This window comes from Stomoxys calcitrans, chromosome 5, assembly GCF_963082655.1.
Source record: "Stomoxys calcitrans chromosome 5, idStoCalc2.1, whole genome shotgun sequence".
Taxonomy (NCBI): domain Eukaryota; kingdom Metazoa; phylum Arthropoda; class Insecta; order Diptera; family Muscidae; genus Stomoxys; species Stomoxys calcitrans.
This window is the reverse complement of record NC_081556.1, coordinates 83,885,213-83,908,467: the sequence shown is the minus strand read 5'-3', so window position 1 is coordinate 83,908,467 and position 23,255 is coordinate 83,885,213. Positions and strand designations below refer to the sequence as shown.

At 39.4% G+C, this 23,255-nt stretch overlaps 1 protein-coding gene across 1 annotated transcript in view; it reads left to right on the top strand.

Moving 5' to 3' along the window:
• The window catches only part of LOC106092652 (uncharacterized), a 149,596-nt gene that overhangs the window by 113,614 nt on the left and 12,727 nt on the right, over positions 1-23,255 (top strand). The window contains exon 6 of the mRNA XM_059368832.1: positions 12,569-13,733. Coding sequence (XP_059224815.1) covers positions 12,569-13,733 — 1,165 coding nt within the window. The remainder of the gene's footprint in view (positions 1-12,568; positions 13,734-23,255) is intronic.

Here is a 23,255-nt window from a genome sequence, read left to right as displayed (position 1 = left end):
CATAATGAATATACCTCCATCCTTTAAAGTTTTGTTTTTAAAGAAAAATTAATTTAAATATTGTACTTAAACAAAAAAATGGTCCAGGTCTGATTAAAATTTTGTCCCTGTAGAATCTTATATATAACAAGTAAAAGCGTGCTAAGTTCGGCCGGGCCGAATCTTATATACCCTCCACCATGGATCGCATATGTCGAGTTCTTTTCCCGGCATCTCTTCTTAGGCAAAAAAAGGATATAAGAAAAGATTTGCTCTGCTATTAGAGCGATATCAAGATATGGTCCGGTTTGGACCACAATTAAATTATATGTTGGAGACCTGTGTAAAATGTCAGCCAATTCGAACAAGAATTGCGCCCTTTGTGGGCTCAAGAAGTTAAATAGAGAGATCGATTTATATGGGAGCTATATCAGGCTATAAACCGATTCAGACCATAATAAACACGTATGTTAATGGTCATGAGAGAATCCGTCGTACAAAATTTCAGGCAAATCGGATAATAATTGCGACCTCTAGAGGCTCAAGAAGTCAAGATCCCAGATCGGTTTATATGGCAGCTATATCAGGTTATGAACCGATTTGAACCATATTTAGCACAGTTGTTGGATATCATAACAAAATACTACGTGCCAAAATTCATTCAAATTGGATAAGAATTGCGCCCTCTAGAGGCTTAAGAAGTCAAGACCCAAGATCGGTTTATATGACAGCTATATCAGGTTATGGACCGATTTGAACCATACTTGGCACAGTTGTTGGATATCGTAACAAAACACGTCGTGCAAAATTTCATTCCAATCGGATAAGAATTGCACACTCTAGAGGCTCAAGAAGTCAAGACCCAAGATCGGTTTATATGGCAGCTGTATCAGGTTATGGACCGATTTGAACCATACTTGGCACAGTTGTTGGATGTCATAACAAAACACGTCGTGCAAAATTTCATTCCAATCAGATAAGAATTGCGCACTCTAGAGGCTCAAGAAGTCAAGACCCAAGATCGGTTTATATGGCAGCTATATCAGGTTATGGACCGATTTGAACCATACTTGGCACAGTTGTTGGATGTCATAACAAAACACGTCGTGCAAAATTTCATTCCAATCAGATAAGAATTGCGCACTCTAGAGGCTCAAGAAGTCAAGACCCAAGATCGGTTTATATGGCAGCTATATCAGGTTATGGACCGATTTGAACCATACTTATCACAGTTGTTGGGTGTCATAACAAAACACGTCGTGCAAAATTTCATCCCAATCGGATAAGAATTGCGCACTCTAGAGGCTCAAGAAGTCAAGACCCAAGATCGGTTTATATGGCAGCTATATCAAAACATGGACCGATATGGCCCATTTGCAATACCAACCGACCTACACTAATAAGAAGTATTTGTGCAAAATTTCAAGCGGCTAGCTTTACTCCTTCGGAAGTTAGCGTGCTTTCGACAGACAGACGGACGGACGGACGGACGGACGGACGGACGGACGGACGGACGGACGGACGGACAGACGGACGGACATGGCTAGATCGACATAAAATTTCACGACGATCAAGAATATATATACTTTATGGGGTCTCAGACGAATATTTCGAGTAGTTACAAACAGAATGACGAAATTAGTATACCCCCCATCTTATGGTGGAGGGTATAAAAATCAATTTATTACAAAAATTTGGTATTCAAATTTCGGATGGGGTACCTAGGGGAGCCGCCCCACCCTAAAACCTACCAAACATATATTTAGACCAATCACGACAATATGGGACTCAAATGAAAGGTATTTAGGATAAGAAAAGGTATCTGATATCCAATTGTCGGACCAAGTGCTAGGGGGACCACCCCAAGCCCCAAAACACCACTAAATCGTACATATTTACCGACCACGGCAATATGGGACTCAAACGAAAGGTATTTGCGAGAAGAATACGAATCTGATATCCAAATGTGGGACCACGTTTCTGGGGGTCCATCCCTTCCCCAAAACACCCCCCAAACAGGACTTTTTTACTGACCATGGGAATATGGGACTTAAATAAGAGGTATTTGAGTGTAGAATTAGAATCTGATATAAAAATACGGGACCAAGTGTTTGGGGGGCCGGCTCTCACCAAAAACCTCCCCCAAAGGGGTTACACTTACGACCATAGCTATATGGGGCTCAAATGAAAGGTCTTTGGGAGTATAGAACGGATCTGATATCAATATTTGGGAAAAGTGTCTATGGGGCCACCCCAACCCCACAACACCAACCAGCCTTCAAAACACCCCTAAATCGGACATATTTAACGATCATGGCAATATGGGACTCAAATGAAAGGTATTTGCGAGTAGAATACGAATCTAATATCCAAATATGAGACCACATTTCTGGGGGTCTACCCCTTCCCCAAAACACCCCCCAAACTGGACTTATTTACTGACAATGGAAATATGGGGCTTAAATAAAAGGTATTTGAGTGTAGAATTAGAATCTGATATCCAAATATAGGACCAAGTGTTTGGGGAGCCGCCTCTTCCCAAAAACATACCCCAAGGGGGACAAATTTACGACCATAGCAATATGGGGCTCAAATGAAAGGTCTTTGGGAGTAAAGCAAGAATCTGGTATCAATATTTGGGAAAAGTGTCTATGGGGCCACACCACCCCCACAACACCACCCAAATAGAAAGTATTTTCTGACTATTGCAATATGAGGCTTAAATAAGAGGGTTTTTAAAGTGGAACACGAATCCGATATATATTTTCAAGGTCAACTCACTAAGTGGCCGCCCATCCCCCCAAAACACCCCCCAAGCCGGTCATGTTTGCCGACTATGGAAATAATGGTATTTGAGAGTAGACCACGTACCTGACATCAACATTAGGGACCAACTGTCTAGGGGTCGTCCCACCACCATAACAACCCTTAAATAGGACGAATTTACTCACCAAGACAATTTAGGTCTTAAGGAGAGTGGAACTAAATATTTATAGTTTTTAGGGCCAATACCCCAAACCTGACATTTTTGCTGACTTTTGCAATAAGGAATTTAAATGAGATTATAAAACGAATTTGATATCCAATTTTGAGGCCAAATGCAATATGGGGTTCAAATAAATGATATATAGATATATGAGAATAGAGCACGTTACTGATACATTTTCAGGGCTTAGTGTTTGGGGGACCATCCCAACCCCCAAAACACCCCTAAATCGGACATATTTACCGACCATGTCGACGTGGAGATTAAATGAAAGGTATTGGGGGGTAGAGCAAGAATTGATACCCACTTGCGGGACCAATTTTCTGGGGGTCAACCCCTTTCCAAAAAGATGGGGTTCAAATAAATGATATACCGATATATGAGAATAGAGCACGTTGCTGATATATTTTCCGGGCTTAGTGTTTGGGGGACCACCCCAATCCCCAAATCATCCCTAAAGCGGCCATATTTACCGACCATGTCAATGTGGAGATTAAATGAAAGGTATTTCGGGGTAGAGTAAAAATTGATACCCACTTTCGGGACCTATTTTCTGGGGGTCAGCCCCTTTCCCAAAATACCCCACAAGCATCAATTGTTAGTGACTATCGCAAAATGGGGGGTATTTGGGAGTAGAATACGACTTTGATATCCAAATGTAGGGCCATTCATTTAGGGAATCACCCCTTCCCCAAAACACCCCGCAAAGGGTAAAAATTTTTCGATCATGCCAATATGTGGTATTTAAGATTAGAAAACGAATTTGATAATCTATTTTGGGTCAAGTGCCAGGGGGACCACCTCACCCCCGAAAACACCCCTAAATCAGATATCATGAGAGTATGGGGCTAAAATAAAGTATTTTAAGAATGGAGTACACCTTACATCCAAACTTAAATTCGTACACCAATAAAGATCATATGGGATTCGGACAAAGGCACTTATATGGTTATACAATTAGTCAAGCGATGTGCTCTTTTCGTAGCATGGTATTTCACTAAAAGCTCTTTAATTGTTGAAAATAAATATTCCAAGGAAAATTCTGTTCCATATAAAGTAAAAGAAGTCTTAGCGGAGCGGGCCCGGGTCAGCTAGTTATATATATAATATTTTGTCATTTTAAAATTTTAACTTAAATTTGTGTTAATAATAAGAAGCCATTTCCGTCTGTCCGCGTATCCTTTCTAAATCGTTTCTCCGTCTGTTTTTTTTATACCCTCCACCACAGGATGGGGGTATACGAGTTTCGTCATTCTGTTTGTAACACCTAGAAATATGCGTCGAGACCCCATAAAGTATATATATTCTTGATCGTCATGTCATTTTAAGTCAATCTAGCCATGTCCGTCCGTCAGTCCGTCCGTCCTTCCGTCTGTCTGTCTGTCAGAAGCACGCTAACTTTCGGAGTTAAGCTAGCCGCTTGACATTTTGCACAAATACTTCTATTAGTAGAGGTCGGTTGGGATTGTAAATGGGCCAAATCGGTCCACGTTTTGATGCCGATATGGGATCTTGACTTCTTGAGCCTCTAGAGGACGCAATTCTTATCCGATTAGAACGAAATTTTGCACGACGTGTTTTGCTATGACTTCCAATAACTGTGCTGAATAAAGTTCAAGTCGGTCAATAACCTGATATATCTGCCATATAAACCGAACTTGGGTCTTGACTTCTTAAGCCTCTAGAGGGTGCAATTCTACCCGATTTGGCTGAAATTTAGCATGACGTATATTATTTTTACTTTCAACAACTGTGTCAAATAAGGTTCAAATCGGTTCATAACTTGATATAGCTGCCAGATAAACCGATCTGGGATCATGACTTCTTGAGCCTCTAGAGGTCGCAATTATTATCCGATTTGCCTGAAATTTTTTACGACGGATCCTTTCATGACCATCAACATACGTGTTATTATGGTCTAAATAGTCTATAGCCCGATACAGCTCCCATATAAATCGGTCTCTCTATTTTACTTCTGGAGCCAACAAAGGGCGCAATTCTTATTCGAATTGGCTGACATTTTACACAGGTCTCCAACATATAATTTAATTGTGGTCCAAACCGAACCATATCTTGATATCGCTCTAATAGCAGAGCAAATTTTTTATTTTATCTTTTTTGCCTAAGAAGAGATGCCGGGAAAAGAACTCGAAAAATGCGATCCATGGTGAAGGGCATATAAGATTCGGCCCGGCGGAAATTAGCACGCTTTTACTTGTTTTTAGAATCGGAAGGTTTGAAATACAATTAATAGTTAATACTAACTTGCTTATCACTCCCAAAATTATGAGGGGATAATTACAACCGACCAGACGGTAGGACAGGCAGACGGTCACAGCTAAAACGAATCAGAAAGTGACTCTGAGTCGGTCGGTATACTTATGAATGGGTCTATCTCTCCTTCTGGTTTTTACAAATATATGCACTAAGTTATAATACAATGTACCAAAGTAGTGGTGTAGGGTATAATGAATGTATTGTGGTGGTGCGTTTAAAAAATTAATAATATGATTTCATCGTAAATTTTTTACTTGAAGATAAAGTCACAGATCAATATTGCGAGGTTTTTCAAATAATATAAGTATACTCATACCTTCCATTCCATGTTGGTGATATAAAGCAATGAAAATCGGTTATTTAAGACCAAAGCCTCCAGTAGAAAACCAACCCAAAACTACCGCACTAGTACTAGTAATCACAGCTCGTTACCAACTCAACCCCAGGGGTGCTTCCAATTAAAGGTATTTAAGACGCAAAAGCCTTATCATAGGCTCGGTCCAACCTGACGCCTCTATAAATGTTGGTGCTATCTCACCTTACCACTGTTTACTGTGGTGTTAAGGATCAGACAAAAACATCACATATTAAAATATTTTAGATTTTCATAAAAACAAAATCACTATAGAATATTCTTATCCTTCATGCTGGCACACTCGGAAAGCCAAACAAAACTGCCTTATCTATCTTTCCCTATTTCCTCCATTTGCTGGTGGCAGCAGTTGTCCCATCATCTTTAATATCTTTCCTCGTCGGTTGTCTTCATTGTCTTTAAGGACATGCTAATATTTAAACATAAATAATCTTCAACTTTTACCGAGGGGTTGCTTTAGCAATAAAGTTATGGTTACACTTGGTCCCTTCGTCCCATTCGTTCGGATTGCGGTTCATAATCTCGCACTACGTATAAGGAAGCATCAAAGCAAAAGGCTTAATATTCAAGCAGAACAAAAAAGGATATAAAATGCAAACGAAACGAAGTTTTCTTAGCTTGAAAAGTTCTGCCGAAACATCTGAGACGTGTGTTTCAATTTGAGCATGAAAATACACACGCATATGTGTTAGATGTGTTAGTATGTGTGGTTAGAGTGTGAGTATGAGCATAGGCATGGGAAAAACTTGGAATGCCTTTACGGACAAAGGACACATAGGCATAAACAAACTTACGCACAATGAGGCAATAAAATGCGCTGAAAAATGTGTCCTTCCTCAAGGAAATTCCTTGGGCTGGGACAATTGTTGACTTTGTTAAGGGAGGCAGACCATGTAAATAATAATGTCGTTTCGTATTTGAAATGCAAAACTTTGCCAAATACAATCAACGAAACACGTTTATCAGTTTCTTTGGCTGGGTCGGTCGGAGGGGAGGGCCTGATACATTTCTATTCCTTTGTATCAATTTGTCAAATTACGTTTGGCAACTCTTCGAAAAGTTTTCATGATTCTCTCTTAAATTTTGCCCAGGCTACGATGAACTATGTCATGCAGAACCAGGCAGTGTTTAAGAAACATTCAGTTTTCTTTTCATACTCGTATGTTATGTTAGAAAAGTGTTTTCAAATGTATAAAAACCTTTTATTGTATGCCACAATCTAATTAAACTCGTTCACCTATAGTATGCTTTAAGGCAAAATTTTACAATAGCTTAATTTAATGTTTTATATAAATTTTGTTTTCAATGATAAAAAAGTAAAAGCGTGCTAAGTTCGGCCGGGACGAATTTTATAAACCCCCCACCATGTATCGCATTTGTTAAGTTCTTTTCCCGGTGTCTATTTTTAGACAAACAAAGGAAAGGAAAGGATAAAAGAAAAGAATTGCTATCAAGTTATGATCCGACTCGGACCATAATGGAATGAATATTAGAGACGAGCCAAATCGAATAAGAATTGCGCCCTTTGGGGGCTCAAGAAGTAAAATAGAGAGATCGATCTATATGGGAGCTGTATCAAAATATAGATCGATTCAGACCACCATGAACACGTATATTGATGGTCATGAAAGGACGTCGTCGTATTTCAGGCGAATCGGATAAAAATTGTGACTTCTAGAGGCTAAAGAAGACAAGAAACCAGATCGGTTTATATGGCAGCTATATCAGGTTATGAACCGATTTGTACCTTATTGGGCACAGTTGTTGAAAGTCATAATAAAATACGTTGTGCAAAATTTCAGCCAAATCATATAAGAATTGTGCCCTCTAGAGGCTCAAGAAGTCAAGACCCAAGATCGGTTTATATGGCAGCTATATCAGGTTATGAACCGATTTGCGTCGTACTAAGCACAGTTATTGGATATCATTATAAAACACGTCGAGCAAAATTTCATTTTAATCGGATAAGAATTGCGTCCTCTAGAGGTTTTAGAAGTCAAGACCCATGATCGGTTTATATGGCAACTATATCAAAACATGGACCGATATGGCCCATTTACAATACCAACCGACCTACACTAATAAGAAGTATTTGTGCAAAATTTCAAGCGGCTAGCTTTACTCCTTCGGAAGTTAGCGTGCTTTCGACAGACAGACGGACGGACGGACGGACAGACGGACGGACATGGCTAGATCGACATAAAATGTCGCGACGATCAAGAATATATATACTTTATGGGGTCTCAGACGAATATTTCGAGTAGTTACAAACAGAATGACGAAATTAGTATACCCCCCATCTTATGGTGGAGGGTATAATAAGACCGAAAATTGCAAGATTTTTATACCCACCACCGAAGGATGGGGGTATATTCATTTTATCATTCCGTTTGCAAAACATTGAAATATCCATTTCCGACCCTATAAAGAATATATATCCTTAATCAGCGTAAAAATCTAAGACGATCTAGACATGTCCGTCCGTCTAACTGTTGAAATCACGCTACAGTCTTTAAAAGTAGAGATATTGAGCTGAAATCCGCCGACTTAGGGACTTAGGCCCATAAAAGCCATATTTATTATCCGATTTTGCTAAAATTTAGAACAGAGAGTTATGTTATGTCTTTTAACATTCTTCTTTAATTTGCCCCAGATCGGTTCAGATTTGGATATAGCTGCCATATAGACAGATCTCTCGATTTAAGGCTTTGGGCCCATAAAAGGCGCATTTATTGTCCTATGTCGCTAAAATTTGGGACAGTCAGTTATGTTAAGCCCCTTAACATACTTCTGCAATTTGGATCAGATCGATCAAGATTTGCATATAGCTGCCATATAGACCGATCTGTCGATCTAAGGTTTTGGCGCCATAAAAGGAGCATTTTTTGTCCGATTTCGCCGAATTTTGGGACAGTGAATTGTGTTAGGGCCTTTGACATTTTTCTTCAACTTGATCCAAATCAGTCCAGATTTGCATATAGCTGCTATATAGACCGATAGCTCGATCTTCTTGGCCCCCCCTAAAAGGCGCATTTATAATCCGATTTCACTGAAATTTTACACAGTGACTTATGTTAGGCTTTACGACATCCGTGTCGTATATGATTCAGATCGGTTTATTTTTAGATATAGCTACCAAAGAGATCAAAATTTTGTTATACACAATTGAACAATGGTTTGCACTTATTAGTTATTAGCACTCTCAACAACTGTGCCAAGTACGGCTCAAATCGGTCAAGAACGTGTTATAGCTCCCATATAAACCGATCTCCCGATTTGACTACTTGAGCCCTTGCAAGCTGCGATTTTTGTCCGATTTGGCTGAAATTTTCCATATAGTGTTCTGTTATGACTCTCAACAACTGTGTCTATTACGGTCCAAATCAGTCTATAACCAGATATAGTTCCTATATTGTAGCAGAATCCATGGTGGTGGGTTCCCAAGATTTGGCCGGGCCGAACTGAGCACGCTTTTATTTTTATACCCACCACCGAAGGATGGGGTCAAGTTCGAAGATGGGGTATATCGGACTATATCTTGATATAGCCCCCATATAGACCGATCGGCCGATTTAGGGTCTTAGGCCCATAAAAGCCACATTTATTATCCGATTTTGCTGAAATTTGGGACAGTGAGTTGTGTTAGCCCCTTAGACATCCTCCGTCAATATGGCTTAGATCGGTTCAGATTTGGATATAGCTGCCATATAGACCGATCCTCAAATTTAGGGTATTAAGCCCATAAAAGCCACATTTATTATCCGATTTTGCTACAATTAGAGACAGTGAGTTGTGTTAGGCCCTAAAATGTCCTTCGTGAATTTGGCTCAGATCGGTTCAGATTTGGATATAGCTGCCATATGACCGATCATCCGATTTATGGTCTAAGTCCCATAAAAGCCACATTTATTATCCGATTTCGCTGAAATTTGGGATAGTGAGTTGCGTTAGGCCCTTCAACATCCTTCGTCAATTTGGCTCAGATCGGTCCAGATTTGGATATAGCTGCCATATAGACCGATCCTCCGATTTAGGGTCTAAGGCCCATAAAAGCCACATTTATTATCCGATCTTGCTGAAATTTGGGACAGTGAGTTGTGTTATGCCCTTCGACATCTTTCTTCAATTTGGCCCAGATCGGTTCAGATTTGGATATAGCTGCCATATAGACCGATTTCTTGATTTATGGTTTTGGGCCCATAAAATGCTTATTTATTATCCGATGTCGCCAAAATTTGGGACAGTGAGTTAAGTTAAACCCCTTGACATACTTCTGCAATATCGCACAGATCAGTTCAGATTTGGATATAGCTGCCATATTGACCGATATCTACGTTTTAGGTTTTGGGGCCATAAAAGACGCATTTATTGTCCGATGTCGCTGAAATTTGAGACAATGAGTTTGGTGAGGCTCTTCGAAGCCCTTCTTCAATTTTGCCCAGATCGGTAGAGATTTGAATATAGCTGCCATGTAGACCGATATCGCGATTTAAGGTCTTGGTCCCATAAAAGGCGCATTTATAATCCGATTTCACTGAAATTTGACATAGTGACTTATGTTAGGCTTTTCGACATCCGTGTCGTATATGGTTCAGATCGGTTTATTTTTAGATATAGCTAGTGAACTTTTAGTATTTGGTCCAAATCGGAACATATTTTGATATAACTGATATGGGACATACGGTATGAAATTTCCACCGAATTTTGATGAAAGGTGGTTTACATATATTCCCGAGGTGGTGGGTATCCAAAGTTCGGCCCGGCCGAACTTAACGCCTTTTTACTTGTTTTTTTTTATTTAATTTGTTTATCAATATTTCGTTGGAATGAATTTTCAAGATATTATAATTGAAATATTGAAAAATAAATTAAATAAAAAAACTACTAAGTTGCCCAAAAAGTAATTGCGGATTTTTCATATAGTCGGCGTTGACAAATTTTTTCACAGCTTGTGACTCTGTAATTGCATTCATTCTTCTGTCAGTTATCAGCTGTTACTTTTAGCTTGTTTTAGAAAAAAAGTGTAAAAAAAGTATATTTGATTAAAGTTCATTCTAAGTTTTATTAAAAATGCATTTACTTTCTTTTAAAATATCCGCAATTACTTTTTGGGCAACCCAATATAAGACCTCGAGCTGGAATTAAAAACAACAAAATTGAGTACAACAGTCTTCTATAATAAAAAACAACAATTTATTTTTTTATTCTAAAAATTTTTTTTTAATATAATAACTCGACTCCGACTTCTTGCAAAATTGCTCGACTCTGACTCCAAGACTCCGACTCTGCAGAACGGTGGCATATACATTTTGTCTTTTAGAACAAAGATATTTTGCCCAGCCCAAACTTAACATTCTTTCTGTACCCTCCATCATAGGATGGGGGTGTACTAATGTCGTCATTCCTTTAGCAACTCATCTAAATATTGATCTGAGACCCAACAAAGTATATATATATTCTTGATATTCATGTCATTTTAAGTTGATTTAACCATGTCCGTCCGTCGTCTATCTTTCTGTTTGTTTGCAAATGCAAATTTTGCTCATGAACATTCCACTAAGGAACAGAGACAAACTTCTCACATATCAATGAGTACAGTCCGAATCAAATTTTAAGCTAAATGATGCCCTTATCATTATAGCCGAGTCCAAACGGCGTGCCGCAGTGCGACACCTTTTTGGAGAGAAGTTTAACAAGGCATAGTACCTCACAAATGTTGCCAGCATTAGGGGGGAAACCACCGTAGAAAATTTTTTCTGATGGTCTCGCCAGGAGTCGAACCCAGGCATTTAGGGTCATAGGCGGACATGCTAACGTGTGCGCTACGGTGGCCTCTGTTTAAAACACGTTAACTTTTGAGGGAATAATGATAGGCACTTAAAATTTTGTCCAACACTTCCAATTAGTGTAGATCAGATGGGATGGTAAATGGGCCAAATCGGTTCATGTTTTGATATAGCTGCCATATAAACCGATCTCCCAGTTTGTCTTCTTGACCCTGTTTTTGGTTTTGACATCTAACAACTGTGGCAATTATGGACCAAATCAATCCATAACCTGACATAAATAGCTTCTATATAAACCAATCTCCTGATTTGACTTCTTGAGACTCAAGAAGCCGAAATTCTTATCCGATGTTGCTGAAATTTTGCATTATTTCCAACAAATGCGCAAGGTATGGACCAAATTTGTAGATAACCTGATATAGCTGCCGTGTAAAACGGAATCCCGCTTTGACTTCGTGATCCTTTAGAGTGCGCAATTCTAATCCGATTTGACTGAATTTTTAAATATGGTCTATTTTTCTTTTGACTTCTGACAACCTTGACAAATACGGCCCATAGCTTGATATAGCTCCTATATTTTTCAAAAAGTCGCACTTGTCATATGCAAAATCCATGGTGTAGAGTATGTAATATTCGGCCCGGCCGAAATTTACTCTGTTTCGGACTTGTAAAAGACTTTTGCTTGATTACTGCAGACAAACAGACCAACTTGTTACTACAATCAAACAAAATGTTTAATCAGCGGTCATGGATACTGCTAATTTTCTGGAATCAAGACAATTCAATTTGATATTAATATAGAAACCATGAATTAATTAACATTTGATGATTTCATGCCGAAAGTTATCCCTTTTGAGCCCCAAGTTTCCATTGAAGCCTACTTTTTAATCATAATCTTTCAAAACTGTTAACGAAGAAGAAGATGAACAAAAAAAGAAACAACAAAATTTAGGGAAATAATACACTTGGCTGATAAATGTCCCTTTTTACGCTCATTGTCAATTCAAATACTTTTTAATGAACTTCCTAGATTTTATCGCCTTAAATGATTCATTAAATAAATTTTGCCCTTCTTTCATTTTTTGTATTTTCCTATGCAAACATCCCTTTGGAAAACCAACGAAAATGGGGATATTTCAAATGCTAACAACAACAACTCATCATTAGAATCAACAACAGAAACAAATGTTTTCACCTTGGGATTATGACAAACCCAATAGGGACAAAATTAACAAAAGAATTCTGCAGAGGCAACGCCAGCAACAACAGCTAACGAGCAATGAAAATATTGCCACTGTTGCTGTCACTACCAAAGCAGCCAAAGATGGCGACCAAGATGATGCCTTTCATCGCTGGTTGACCTCCACCGAGAAAAATAACAAAAATTATGACCCACTGGCAGGTGATGCTTCTTTCGAAGCGGATGATAGAAACTATGAAAACCTCGATATCGACTTAGATGCACTGTCACTGCAAGCAACCGCAAAAACAGCATCCCCAGCCACACAACAAATTGGGGCAGCAGCAGCAGCAGCATCTGCCGCTGTGGGTGAGGAATCACAACAGCTGGATAAAAGTGGGAATTTGAAGTATGAAATAAATTTCAGTGACAATACCGAAAGTGGATACTCTGCCATGGATGGCAACGCCAACAGCTATGATAACATATCTCCATTCAGCAATCCCTATCAGAATTCAAGGAGCAGCAATAGACCCACTCAAACCACTGGCAATGGCATTAAAAGTCAACTCGACAAGGGTGGCAAAAGCCACAGCGGCACTCTAAGCACCAGCTCTGGTGGGTCCAACGAGGACCTCGGTGTTGGCAGTGTTGTAAATATTGATATTATGTTAACGGCATCTGCTGACTTAGGACAACAGCCACAACAACAACAACAACAGACGGACACAACAAAGCACCAGCAGACACCAGGCAACGACAATGGCTCTGAGTCCAAACAAAACCAAACGAATGCAAAACAACAGTCACTTTTAATTTCTAATTCAAATGGCAAAGATAACGACCCATTGTCCCCAGCCTCCCTTTCACCCCGGGGGCCCCCGATAACGCCAACAAATGCAAACACAAGTCCTGACAGCGCAAAGCCACAACAAACTTTGGGCGGCAACTTGTTTAGTTCAAACTTTAGCAGCAGCATCAGCAGCGTCAGCGACAACAGTCAAAGCCATAGTTTTAGCGATAGTTTTAGGTTAAGCCAGCCATCGGAGTCAAAACCAAATGCGACAAGTTTTGTGACCAGTGCATCATCGGCACAAATAACGCCTCCAACAAGTACCACACTAAGTCCAGAGAGGCAGTGCAATGTTATGGGTAAGTTGAATCCCTCCCCTTCGTTTTCCATCACCATTGTTTGCACTTTTTGAAACATATTTGCTGTGAAATTTTTAAATTGTGTTCACATTTAATGGAGGAGAAAAATACCATCGACCACAACTTTGAAGTGAACCGATCATGATTTATTTCAATTTAAACCAATTTTATTAACAGTCAAGTACTTGCTATATATTACAACAAATATTTGGATTTGTGTCGAACAACATTTCAGGCAAAATCATAAAAAAGCTCTGCAGTTCGCAGGGCCTATCCTTGGCCCTATCACTAAAATCATATAAGAAATCGGCTTGAGGCCGTAAAATATATCGATCTTCGTGGCAGCTATAACTAAATGTGGGCGGATTTGAAAACTTGTTCACATTAGAGATAATGGTTGGAATACAAACTTAAAATTAAAATTTCTGCTAAATTTGGTAAATAATGAGTGTGTTCGCGTACACAGGAGAGAAAGAGCAGCCTTTATTTGTATACCCTCCACCATAGGATAGGGGCTTACCAATTTCGTCATTCTGTTTGTAACTCCTGGAAATATGCATCTAAGACCCTATAAAGTATATATATTCTTGATGGTCATGACATTTTAAGTTGATTTAGACATGTACGTCGATCTGTCCGTCTGTCTGTCGAAACACGGTAACATTCGAGTACTTAAATGTTGTAACATACGAGCGGCTGGCCAGCCGCTTGAAATTTTGCACAAATACTTCTTATTTGTGTAGGTCGGTTGGGATTGTAAATGGGCTATATCAGTCCATGTTTTGGTATAGCTGCCATCAGGGACGTAGCTAGGGGGGGCCCTCGGGCCCTAGCCCCCACAAATGATTTTGTCTAAAGAAAACATTTAAATTAAATTTATTCTAAACTAAAATTTCATTGACATTTTTTGTAATGACAAAATTTAATTTTTATAATATTCTACAAAGACAACATTTTGCTTAGGGTCGCCGTAATTTTTTTTTTAAGGACAACATTGTAATGAAATTTCTAGTAAAAAATTTTTTTTTTCTAAAAAAATTTTAATGATATTTTTCTACAGACAAAATTTCAGCGTAGTATTCTCTTATGACAAAACTTCAGCAAAGGCCGGACCCCATCCCTAAATTATTTTTTTTAGACAAAATTTCGTTAAAATTGTTTCTAAAGCCGGGCCAAGTTCGGCCGGGCCAAACTTTGGATATCCACCACTTCGGGTTTATATCTAAACCACTTTTCAACAAAATCCGGTGAAAAATGCATACCATATGCCCCATAGCAGCTAAATCGAAATATGTTCCGATTTGAATCAAATACTAATAAGAACAAGTCATTGTTCAATTGTGTAAAACAAAATTTTGATCTTTTTAATAGCAAATTGCAAATTTTGCCCATGACCATTCCACTAAGGAACAGGGGCAAACTTCTCACACATCAATGAGTGCAGTCCGATTCAAGTTTTAAGCTCAATGATAAGGGGCCTCCTTTTTATAGCCGAGTCCGAACGGCGTGCCGCAGTGCGACACCTCTTTGAAGAGATGTTTTACATGGCAAAGAACCTCAAAAATTTTGTCAGCATTAGGTGTGGAAACCGCAGTTTGAAAATTTTTTCTGATGGTCTCGCCGGGATTCGAACCCAGGCGTTCAGCGCCATAGGCGAACATGCTAACCTCTGCGCTACGGTGGCCTCTTTTTAGTAGCTATATCGAAAAATAAACCGATCTGAACTATATACGAAACGGATGCCAAAAAGCCTAACGTACGTCATTGTGTCAAATTTCAGTGAAATCGGATTATAAATGCGCCTTTTATTGGGCCAAGACTTTAAATCGAGATATCGGATTTGGATCAAGTTGCAGATAAATGTCGAAGAGCCTAACACAACTCCCTATCCCAAATTTCGGAGAAATCGGACAATAAATGCTCCTTTTATGGCCTCAAAACCTTAAATCGGGAGATCGGGCTATATGGCAGCTATATCCAAATCTGGACCGATCTGGGCCCAATTGAAGAATGATATCGAAAGTCTAAACATAACCCACTGTCTCAATTTTCGGCGACATCGAACAATAAATTCGCCATTTATGGGCTCAAAACCTTTAATCGAGAGATCGGTCTATTTGGCAGCTATATCCAAATCTGTACTGGTCTGGGCCAAATTGAAGAATGATATTGAAAGTCTTAACACAACTCACTGTCCCAAATTTCAGCAAAATCGGACAATAAATGCGCCTTTTATGTGCTCAAAACCTTAAATATAGAGTTCATTCTATATGGTAGCTATATGCAGATCTGAACCGATCTGGGCCAAATTGAAGAAGGACGTCTAAGGGCCTAACACAACTCACTGTCCCAAACTTCGGCGACATCGGACAATAAATGCGCCTTTTATGGGCCCAAATCTTTAAACTGAGAGATCTGTCTGTATGGCAGCTGTATCCAAATCTGGACCGATCTATGCCAAATTAAAGAAGGATGTGGGAGGACCTAATACAACTCACTGCCCTAAATTTCAGCAAAGTCGGATAATAAATGTGACTTTTATGGGCCTAGGACCTTAAATCGGCGGATCGCTCTATATTGCAACATATCTGAATCTGGACCGATCTGAGCCAAATTGATGATGGATGTTGAAGGGCCTAACACAACTCACTGTCCCAAATTTCAGCACAATCGGATAATAAATGTGGTTTTTATGGGCCTAGGACCTTAAATCGGCGCATCGGTCTATATGGCAGCTATATCCAAATCTGGACCGATTTGGGCCAACTTAAAAAAGAATAGCCAAGGGCCTAACACAACTCACTGTCCCAAAATGTGGCTTTTATTGGCCCAAGACTCTAAATCGGCGGATCGGTCTATATGGCAGCTAAATCCAAATCTGGACCGCTCTGAGCCAAATTGAAGAAAGATGTCGAAGGGCCTAACACAACTCACTGTCTCAAATTTCAGCAAAATCGTGTAATAAATCTGGATTTTAGGGGCCTAAGACTTTAAATCCGCTGATCGGTCTATATGGGAGCTATATCCAAATCTAAACAAATCTGGGCCAAATTGATAAAGGATGTCGAAGGGCCTAGCACTCACTTTCCTAAATTTCAGCAAAATCGGATAACAAATGTGGTCTAAATGGCAAAGAAAATGGTGCTTAGTTCGACGAGCCGAATCTTAAGAACCCTCCACCATGGACTCTGCTTAAAATTGATACAAAATAAAATTTAGTTGAAGGGCATTATTTTATTCTACATACCAAACTTCTGTCAAGCTAGCAAATATTAAAGCTTCCGAACAAGGATAATCAAGAGACCGGTTTATATTGGAGCTATATCAGGTTATGGACTGATTTTCAACACTTCAAAATTATATAGCCCATGTATAGACTTAAAGAGGTCACTGCTTTGGTGTCGTTGGCTTGAACGAACGGCAAAATGTCTGAGTTATTTTGATTTCAGACTGTCCCAAAAATTCAACCCCAACTCAATGTTTATCGGTGGTAATAATCGGTCCTATGTAGCTTTTGTCCGAGTTAGCTTCACCGATAGCAATTCAAGACACTTGTCTTAAAGCCCTCGTTTACATAAGTATACATCGGATTATATGTGGATGCAGCTTTTATATTCCGAATTAAGAATACACTTTTCTGGGTTTAAAAAAAATTTTAGATTTTTTCCTATTGGGCTAAAATTTGCAGCAGTAAATTGCTTTGCTCGTTGCTCAAATACCTTACCTGCTTCCGCATGGGTAAAAGTTTCAACTCCAGAAATTTCACGTGATTAACAAAGTTTAGCAGTTTAATATGTAAACGTTACTCTGGTATTATTATGCAAATCTGAAATCGTCGCCACAAAGAAATCATTTTCATTTCACCTTAAACAACAAGCATTGGCGTCGTGTCGTCACTCTAAGTAAACACTTGAACGTGCGTCCAGCATAAATCAAAGTCCCAATGGCATACAGAAGCCTCTTAAACACTTAAACTTTGGGCCAACGGCAAACACGAAATCAATATCAAGAATTAGACAAATAAAACCCATTAGAAGCTAAGTGTCCTTTTTAAGCCTTTTTCCGTTCTTTGTTTCACAACAAGAATCACATTTAAGTGCTCAAAACCATTAAACACCAACAACAGAAGAAATAAAAGCAGCATCATCCGCAAAAACAACAACAACTGCCTTACAAAACAGAACAATGGTAAAAACAAAAACAAAACAACAAAAAAAAAACAACCAAAGTATGTTTTCGAACATAAGGACATTCATTTCAACCGTGCTCTACACAAACAAATGCGCACACACAACAAAATGAGAAAGTTTTTCATTTTCGTTCCTTTGTCGAATCCCGGCCGGCCTACCAACTCCCATCACCTGAGAGTTGATTTTGCATTTTTTGTCGAACCAACAATTAAGTCAACATAGAAAAAGTTGTTTACTCTTTTGTAAGCCTTCCAAAAATTTCGCCAAGTAACGACGAGGGGAAGTGGCACGACTTATTTGTTTCCCTGTTTTTAGGCCCTTGGAACTAACACATAGACAAATAGAGAATTCCTTCACACGCATGTACAAGTATGAGTGCGTATGAATAGGTTTTGGCCGTGACTTTAGGTCTAATATGCTAATATGGTAACGTGTTTGAAATGCAAAACATTCTCCAACTTTTCAAAATTTTGTTTAAAGCTATGGATTGCCTATATTATGAGCAGGAATTGGAATTCAAATAAAATTTATGAAAAATTAGTGCAACACAAAAAATAGCCTTAAGGATTGTTAACACTAAAATGGAAAAGTAAAAAGTTACCGTTATGGACGACTTGGCCCAAACTTTCAGGAAGCTCTACATATGAGAGCGAAATGGGCTACCAAAAGTGGTCTTGGTCTGTCCGCATAAGACAGAAGTAGTTCTTTTCAGTAGCGTATACAAGTTACCCACAGTGGCACCTGCCTCCTTGGGAACGCCAAATACCTGGGTGTTGTGCTGGACAGAAAATTGAACTTAATATCAAACATTTTGGAAGGGGCTAAAAAGGCAACGGCAGGAAGCATGATTAGACCAACATTAACTCACATCAGAATAGTTTGTAGGACAGCGTTTGGCAATGTTATTGGAAGTCTAAACAATAATCATGGAGCCAAGTTTCAACAAAATCCGATGAAAATTGAGTCCACTAGGAGCTCAAGAAGACAAATCTGGGGAATGGTTTGTGTGGAAGCTATATATAAATCTGAACCTATATGACCCATTTGCATTCCCCAACGACCTTCGTCGATAAGAAGTATTGTTGCAAAATTTCGTGCTAGATCGACTCAGAATGTGAAGACGGTCAAGAATTTTAATACTGTACAACGGAACGCCCAGATTAGTATAGCCCCATCCTTAAATTCTTATATATAAAAATCAATTTGTGTTTGTTTGTAGGTTTGTTTGTATGTGTGTTTCTTATAGCCTCAGAAACGGCTGAACCGATTTTCTTGAAATTTTGTGTGCTCTCATATTGTATCCTAAAAATAAAAATTTGGTATCCAAATTTCGGATGGGGTACCTAGGGGGGCGGCCCCACCCTAAAACCTACCAGACATATATTTAGACCAATCACGTCAATATGGGACTCAAATGAAAGGTATTTAGGATAAGAAGACGTATATGATATACAATTATCGGACCAATTGCTAGAGGGACCACCCCAAGACACCCCTAAATCGGACATATTTACCTACCATGGCAATATGGGACTCAAATGAAAGGAATTTGCGAGTAGAATACGAATATGATTTCCAAATTTGGGACCACGTTTCTGAGGGTCCACCCCTTCCCCAAAACATCCCCCTAACTGGACTTATTTTTGACCATGGGAATATGGGGCTTAAATAAAAGGTATTTGAATTTAGAATACGAATCTGATATTCAAATATGGAATCAAGTGTTTGTGGGGCCGCCTCTCACCAAAAACAACCCCCAAAAGGGACAAATTTACGACCATAGCAATATGGGGCTCAAATGAAAGGTCTTTGGAAGTAAAGCACGAATTTGAAATCAATGTTCGGGAAAAGTGTCTATGGGGCCATGCCACCCCCACAACACCACCCAAAGAGTAAGTATTTTCTGACTATTGCAATATGAGGCTCAAATAAGAACGTTTCTGATATCCAATTGTCGGACCAAGTGCTAGGGGGACCACCCCAAGCCCCAAAACACCTCTAAATCGGACATATTTACCTACCATGGCAATATGGGACTCAAATGAAAGGTATTTGCAAATGGAATACGAATCTGATATCCAAATGTGGGACCACGTTTCTGGGGGTCCACCCCTTCCCCAAAACACCCCCCAAACTGGATTTATTTACTGACCATGGGAATATGGGGCTTAAATAAAAGGTATTTGAGTGTAGAATACGAATTTGATATCCAAATATGGGATCAAGTGTTTGAGGGGCCGCCTCTCTCCAAAAACATTCCCCATAGGGGACAAATTTACGACCATAGCCATATGGGGCTCAAATGAAAGGTCTTTGTGAGTAAAACACGAATCTGATATCAATATTCGGGAAAAGTGTCTATGGGACACCCCGATATACATTTTCAAGGCCAACTCACTGAGTGGCCGCCAATTCCCCAAAACACGCCCCAAGCCGGTCATGTTTGCCGACATGGAAATATGGGGCTTAAATTAAAGGTATGTGGGAGTAGACCACGTATCTGTTATCAACAAATAAATGATATATAGTTATATGAGAATAGAACATGTTGCTAATTTTTTTCAGGGCTTAGTGTTTGGGGGACCACCCCAATCCCCAAAACACCCCTAAATCGGGCATATTTACCAACCATGTCAATGTAGAGCTTAAGTGAAAGGTATTGGGGGGTAGATCGAGAATTGATACCCACTTTCGGGACAAATTTTCTGGGGGGCTACCCTTTCCCAAAATACTCCAGAAGCAGCAATTTTTTACTGACCGTCGCAAAATGGGGCTCAAATAAAGGTATTTGGGAGTAGAATACGAATTTGATATCCAAATGTAATACCATGTATTTAAGGCATCACCCCTTCCCCAAAACACCGCCCAAAAGATAAAAGTTGTTCGACTGATGAGATTAGAAAACGAATTTTATAACCTATTTTGGGTCATGTGTTTGGGGGACGCCTCATAGTGTAAACTCTCCTAAACCAATGGTAATATGGGGTTTAAATAAATGGTATTTGAAAGAAGAGCACTATGCTGATATTTTTCAGGGCCAAGTGTCTGGGAGACCATCTTACCCCCGAAAACACCCCTAAATCAGATATCATGAGAATATCGGGCTGAAATAAAGTATTTTAAGAATGGAGTACACCTTACATCCGAACTTAAATTCGTAGACCAATACACACCATATGGGGTTCAGATAAAGGCACTTTTATTGTTAAACTGTTAGTCAAGCGATATACTATTTTCGTAGCATGGTATTTCACCAAAAGCTCTTAAATTTTCGAAAATAAATGTTCCATGGAAAATTTTGTTCCATATAAAGTAAAAGAAGGCGCATCGGAGCGGGCCCGGGTCAGCTAGTATATATATATATATATATACTATAAGGACAAGGGCAAGGCCCGCACCCCTGCGCCTTCTTTCACTGTCTTATTTTATCTGAGCCCTATATTGGCACGGCGGTCAGGAAAAAAGTCCTGTTTGGTGGTGCTGGTACGGCCTTTCAGACATTTCGCCCCATTGTGGATATCATATTGGTGCTCTACTCCCAAATTTCTCACATTTCCCAAATTTCTCAAATTGCTATGGTCGGTGAATATTTCCGTTATAAGGTTGCGGCCCTCTGACATGCCCTTCCATTTGAATATAATATATTATCGGTCGTCCCACATGACAGTTTGGTGTTGTGTTTATTGGAAGAAGAGCGTCGATCCCCCCGACGCTAAGACCCAAAAGACAATTTATTTGAGTCCTTTAATGCCGAGATCTACACGTCCGGCAGAACGGCAGGACGTTACCTAGTTTCCTTATATCAACAATAGATTCGAACTCTAATATCATAGACCTTGCGTTAAATTCACATATTATCCCGAAGGAACTACACATCTTATTGAAGGGTATTTAGTGTGTGGCCCGGTCCCAGACTCGGTTTCAAACATGTATATCAGATTCGTAGTCAACTCTTAAAGAACTTTAATTTTATACCCATTTTGTGACGTTGGACATTTATGCCCGTTTTTGGGGTTGGAGAGGCCCCGTAGACACCTTGGACCTAATTCATATAACAGATGTATACTCAACTTCCAAATACCTTTCATTTGATACCCGTATTGTCCCAACCGGTAAATATGTTGAGGGGCTTTTGGGGGGTTGGGGCGCCTCAAAAACCAAGGAATACATTTTTATATTAGCTTTTTACTATACTTTTAAATATCTTCTATTTGATATCCATATTGTCCAAATCGGTTCAGATGTCCTGTTGGGATGTTTTGTGGGGTGGGGAGGTCCCTCAGACACCAAGGAATACATTTTGATGTCAGATTTGAACATTACTTTTTAATACCTTTCATTTGCTACCCACATTGCCCAAAGCGGTAAAAGTGTACTGTTTGGTGGTGTTTTTGGGGGTGGGGTACCCCCCGATACATAGGGTGCTCTTTTTATACCAAGTTCATACTCTACTCATAAATACCTTTCATTTGAATCCCATATTGTCCAAAGCGGTGAAATACCCCTGTTGGCGGGTTTTTTGATGGTGGGGGACTCCCCTCCCCCCTCGTACTCTACTCTTAAATATATTTCATTTGATACCCATATTGTCTCTATCGGTAAACATGTCCGTCCGGGTGGGTATTGCGATGGGGCGTCCCCCCAGGTTATTTGACCCCAAAGTTTTATACAATTTCGTGTTTTTGGGGTACCATAAGGTGGCATACAAAATTTCGCTTAAATCGGAGCACGCATCTCCGAGATCTGGCGATTTTGAAAATTGGGGTATGGAGAAGGGTTTATTTTCACCGGGGGCCCAAACTGTACCATCTGTGGAAATTTCATGAAAATCTGTTCAGCCGTTTTTGATTCTATAGGTAACAGGCAAACAAACGAACAAACAAAAAAAAAAAACAAAAACAAAACGAACAAACATACTGCAACAATTTTATTTTTTTATCGTAGATAATATAGTGTCTCAGATCAATATTTCGGGTTGTTACAAACGGAATAATAAATATTAGGAAGAAAGTGGCACTGGGCACGCCACAGGGGGACATTTTATTGCCACTACTTTGGGTGACCATCATTAATGACCAGTATGCAGAAGGACCGAAAAGGACTTGCATATGGCATATGACTGGGCTAGACCAAAAGGTCTCAATGTTAACCCATAGAGGACTTAAATATGCCAGTTCACGAGGAAGACAAAGGTGGGCCAATTTGATTCAACACGTTTTCTAAACAAAACGACTTCGATATCTGACTATGAAAGCGTCACATTCGGAAGCGTATTGAGAAGGCTCACAGATGTTGGGCATTAAGTAGACGGGCCGTAAGCTCGAAATGGGGC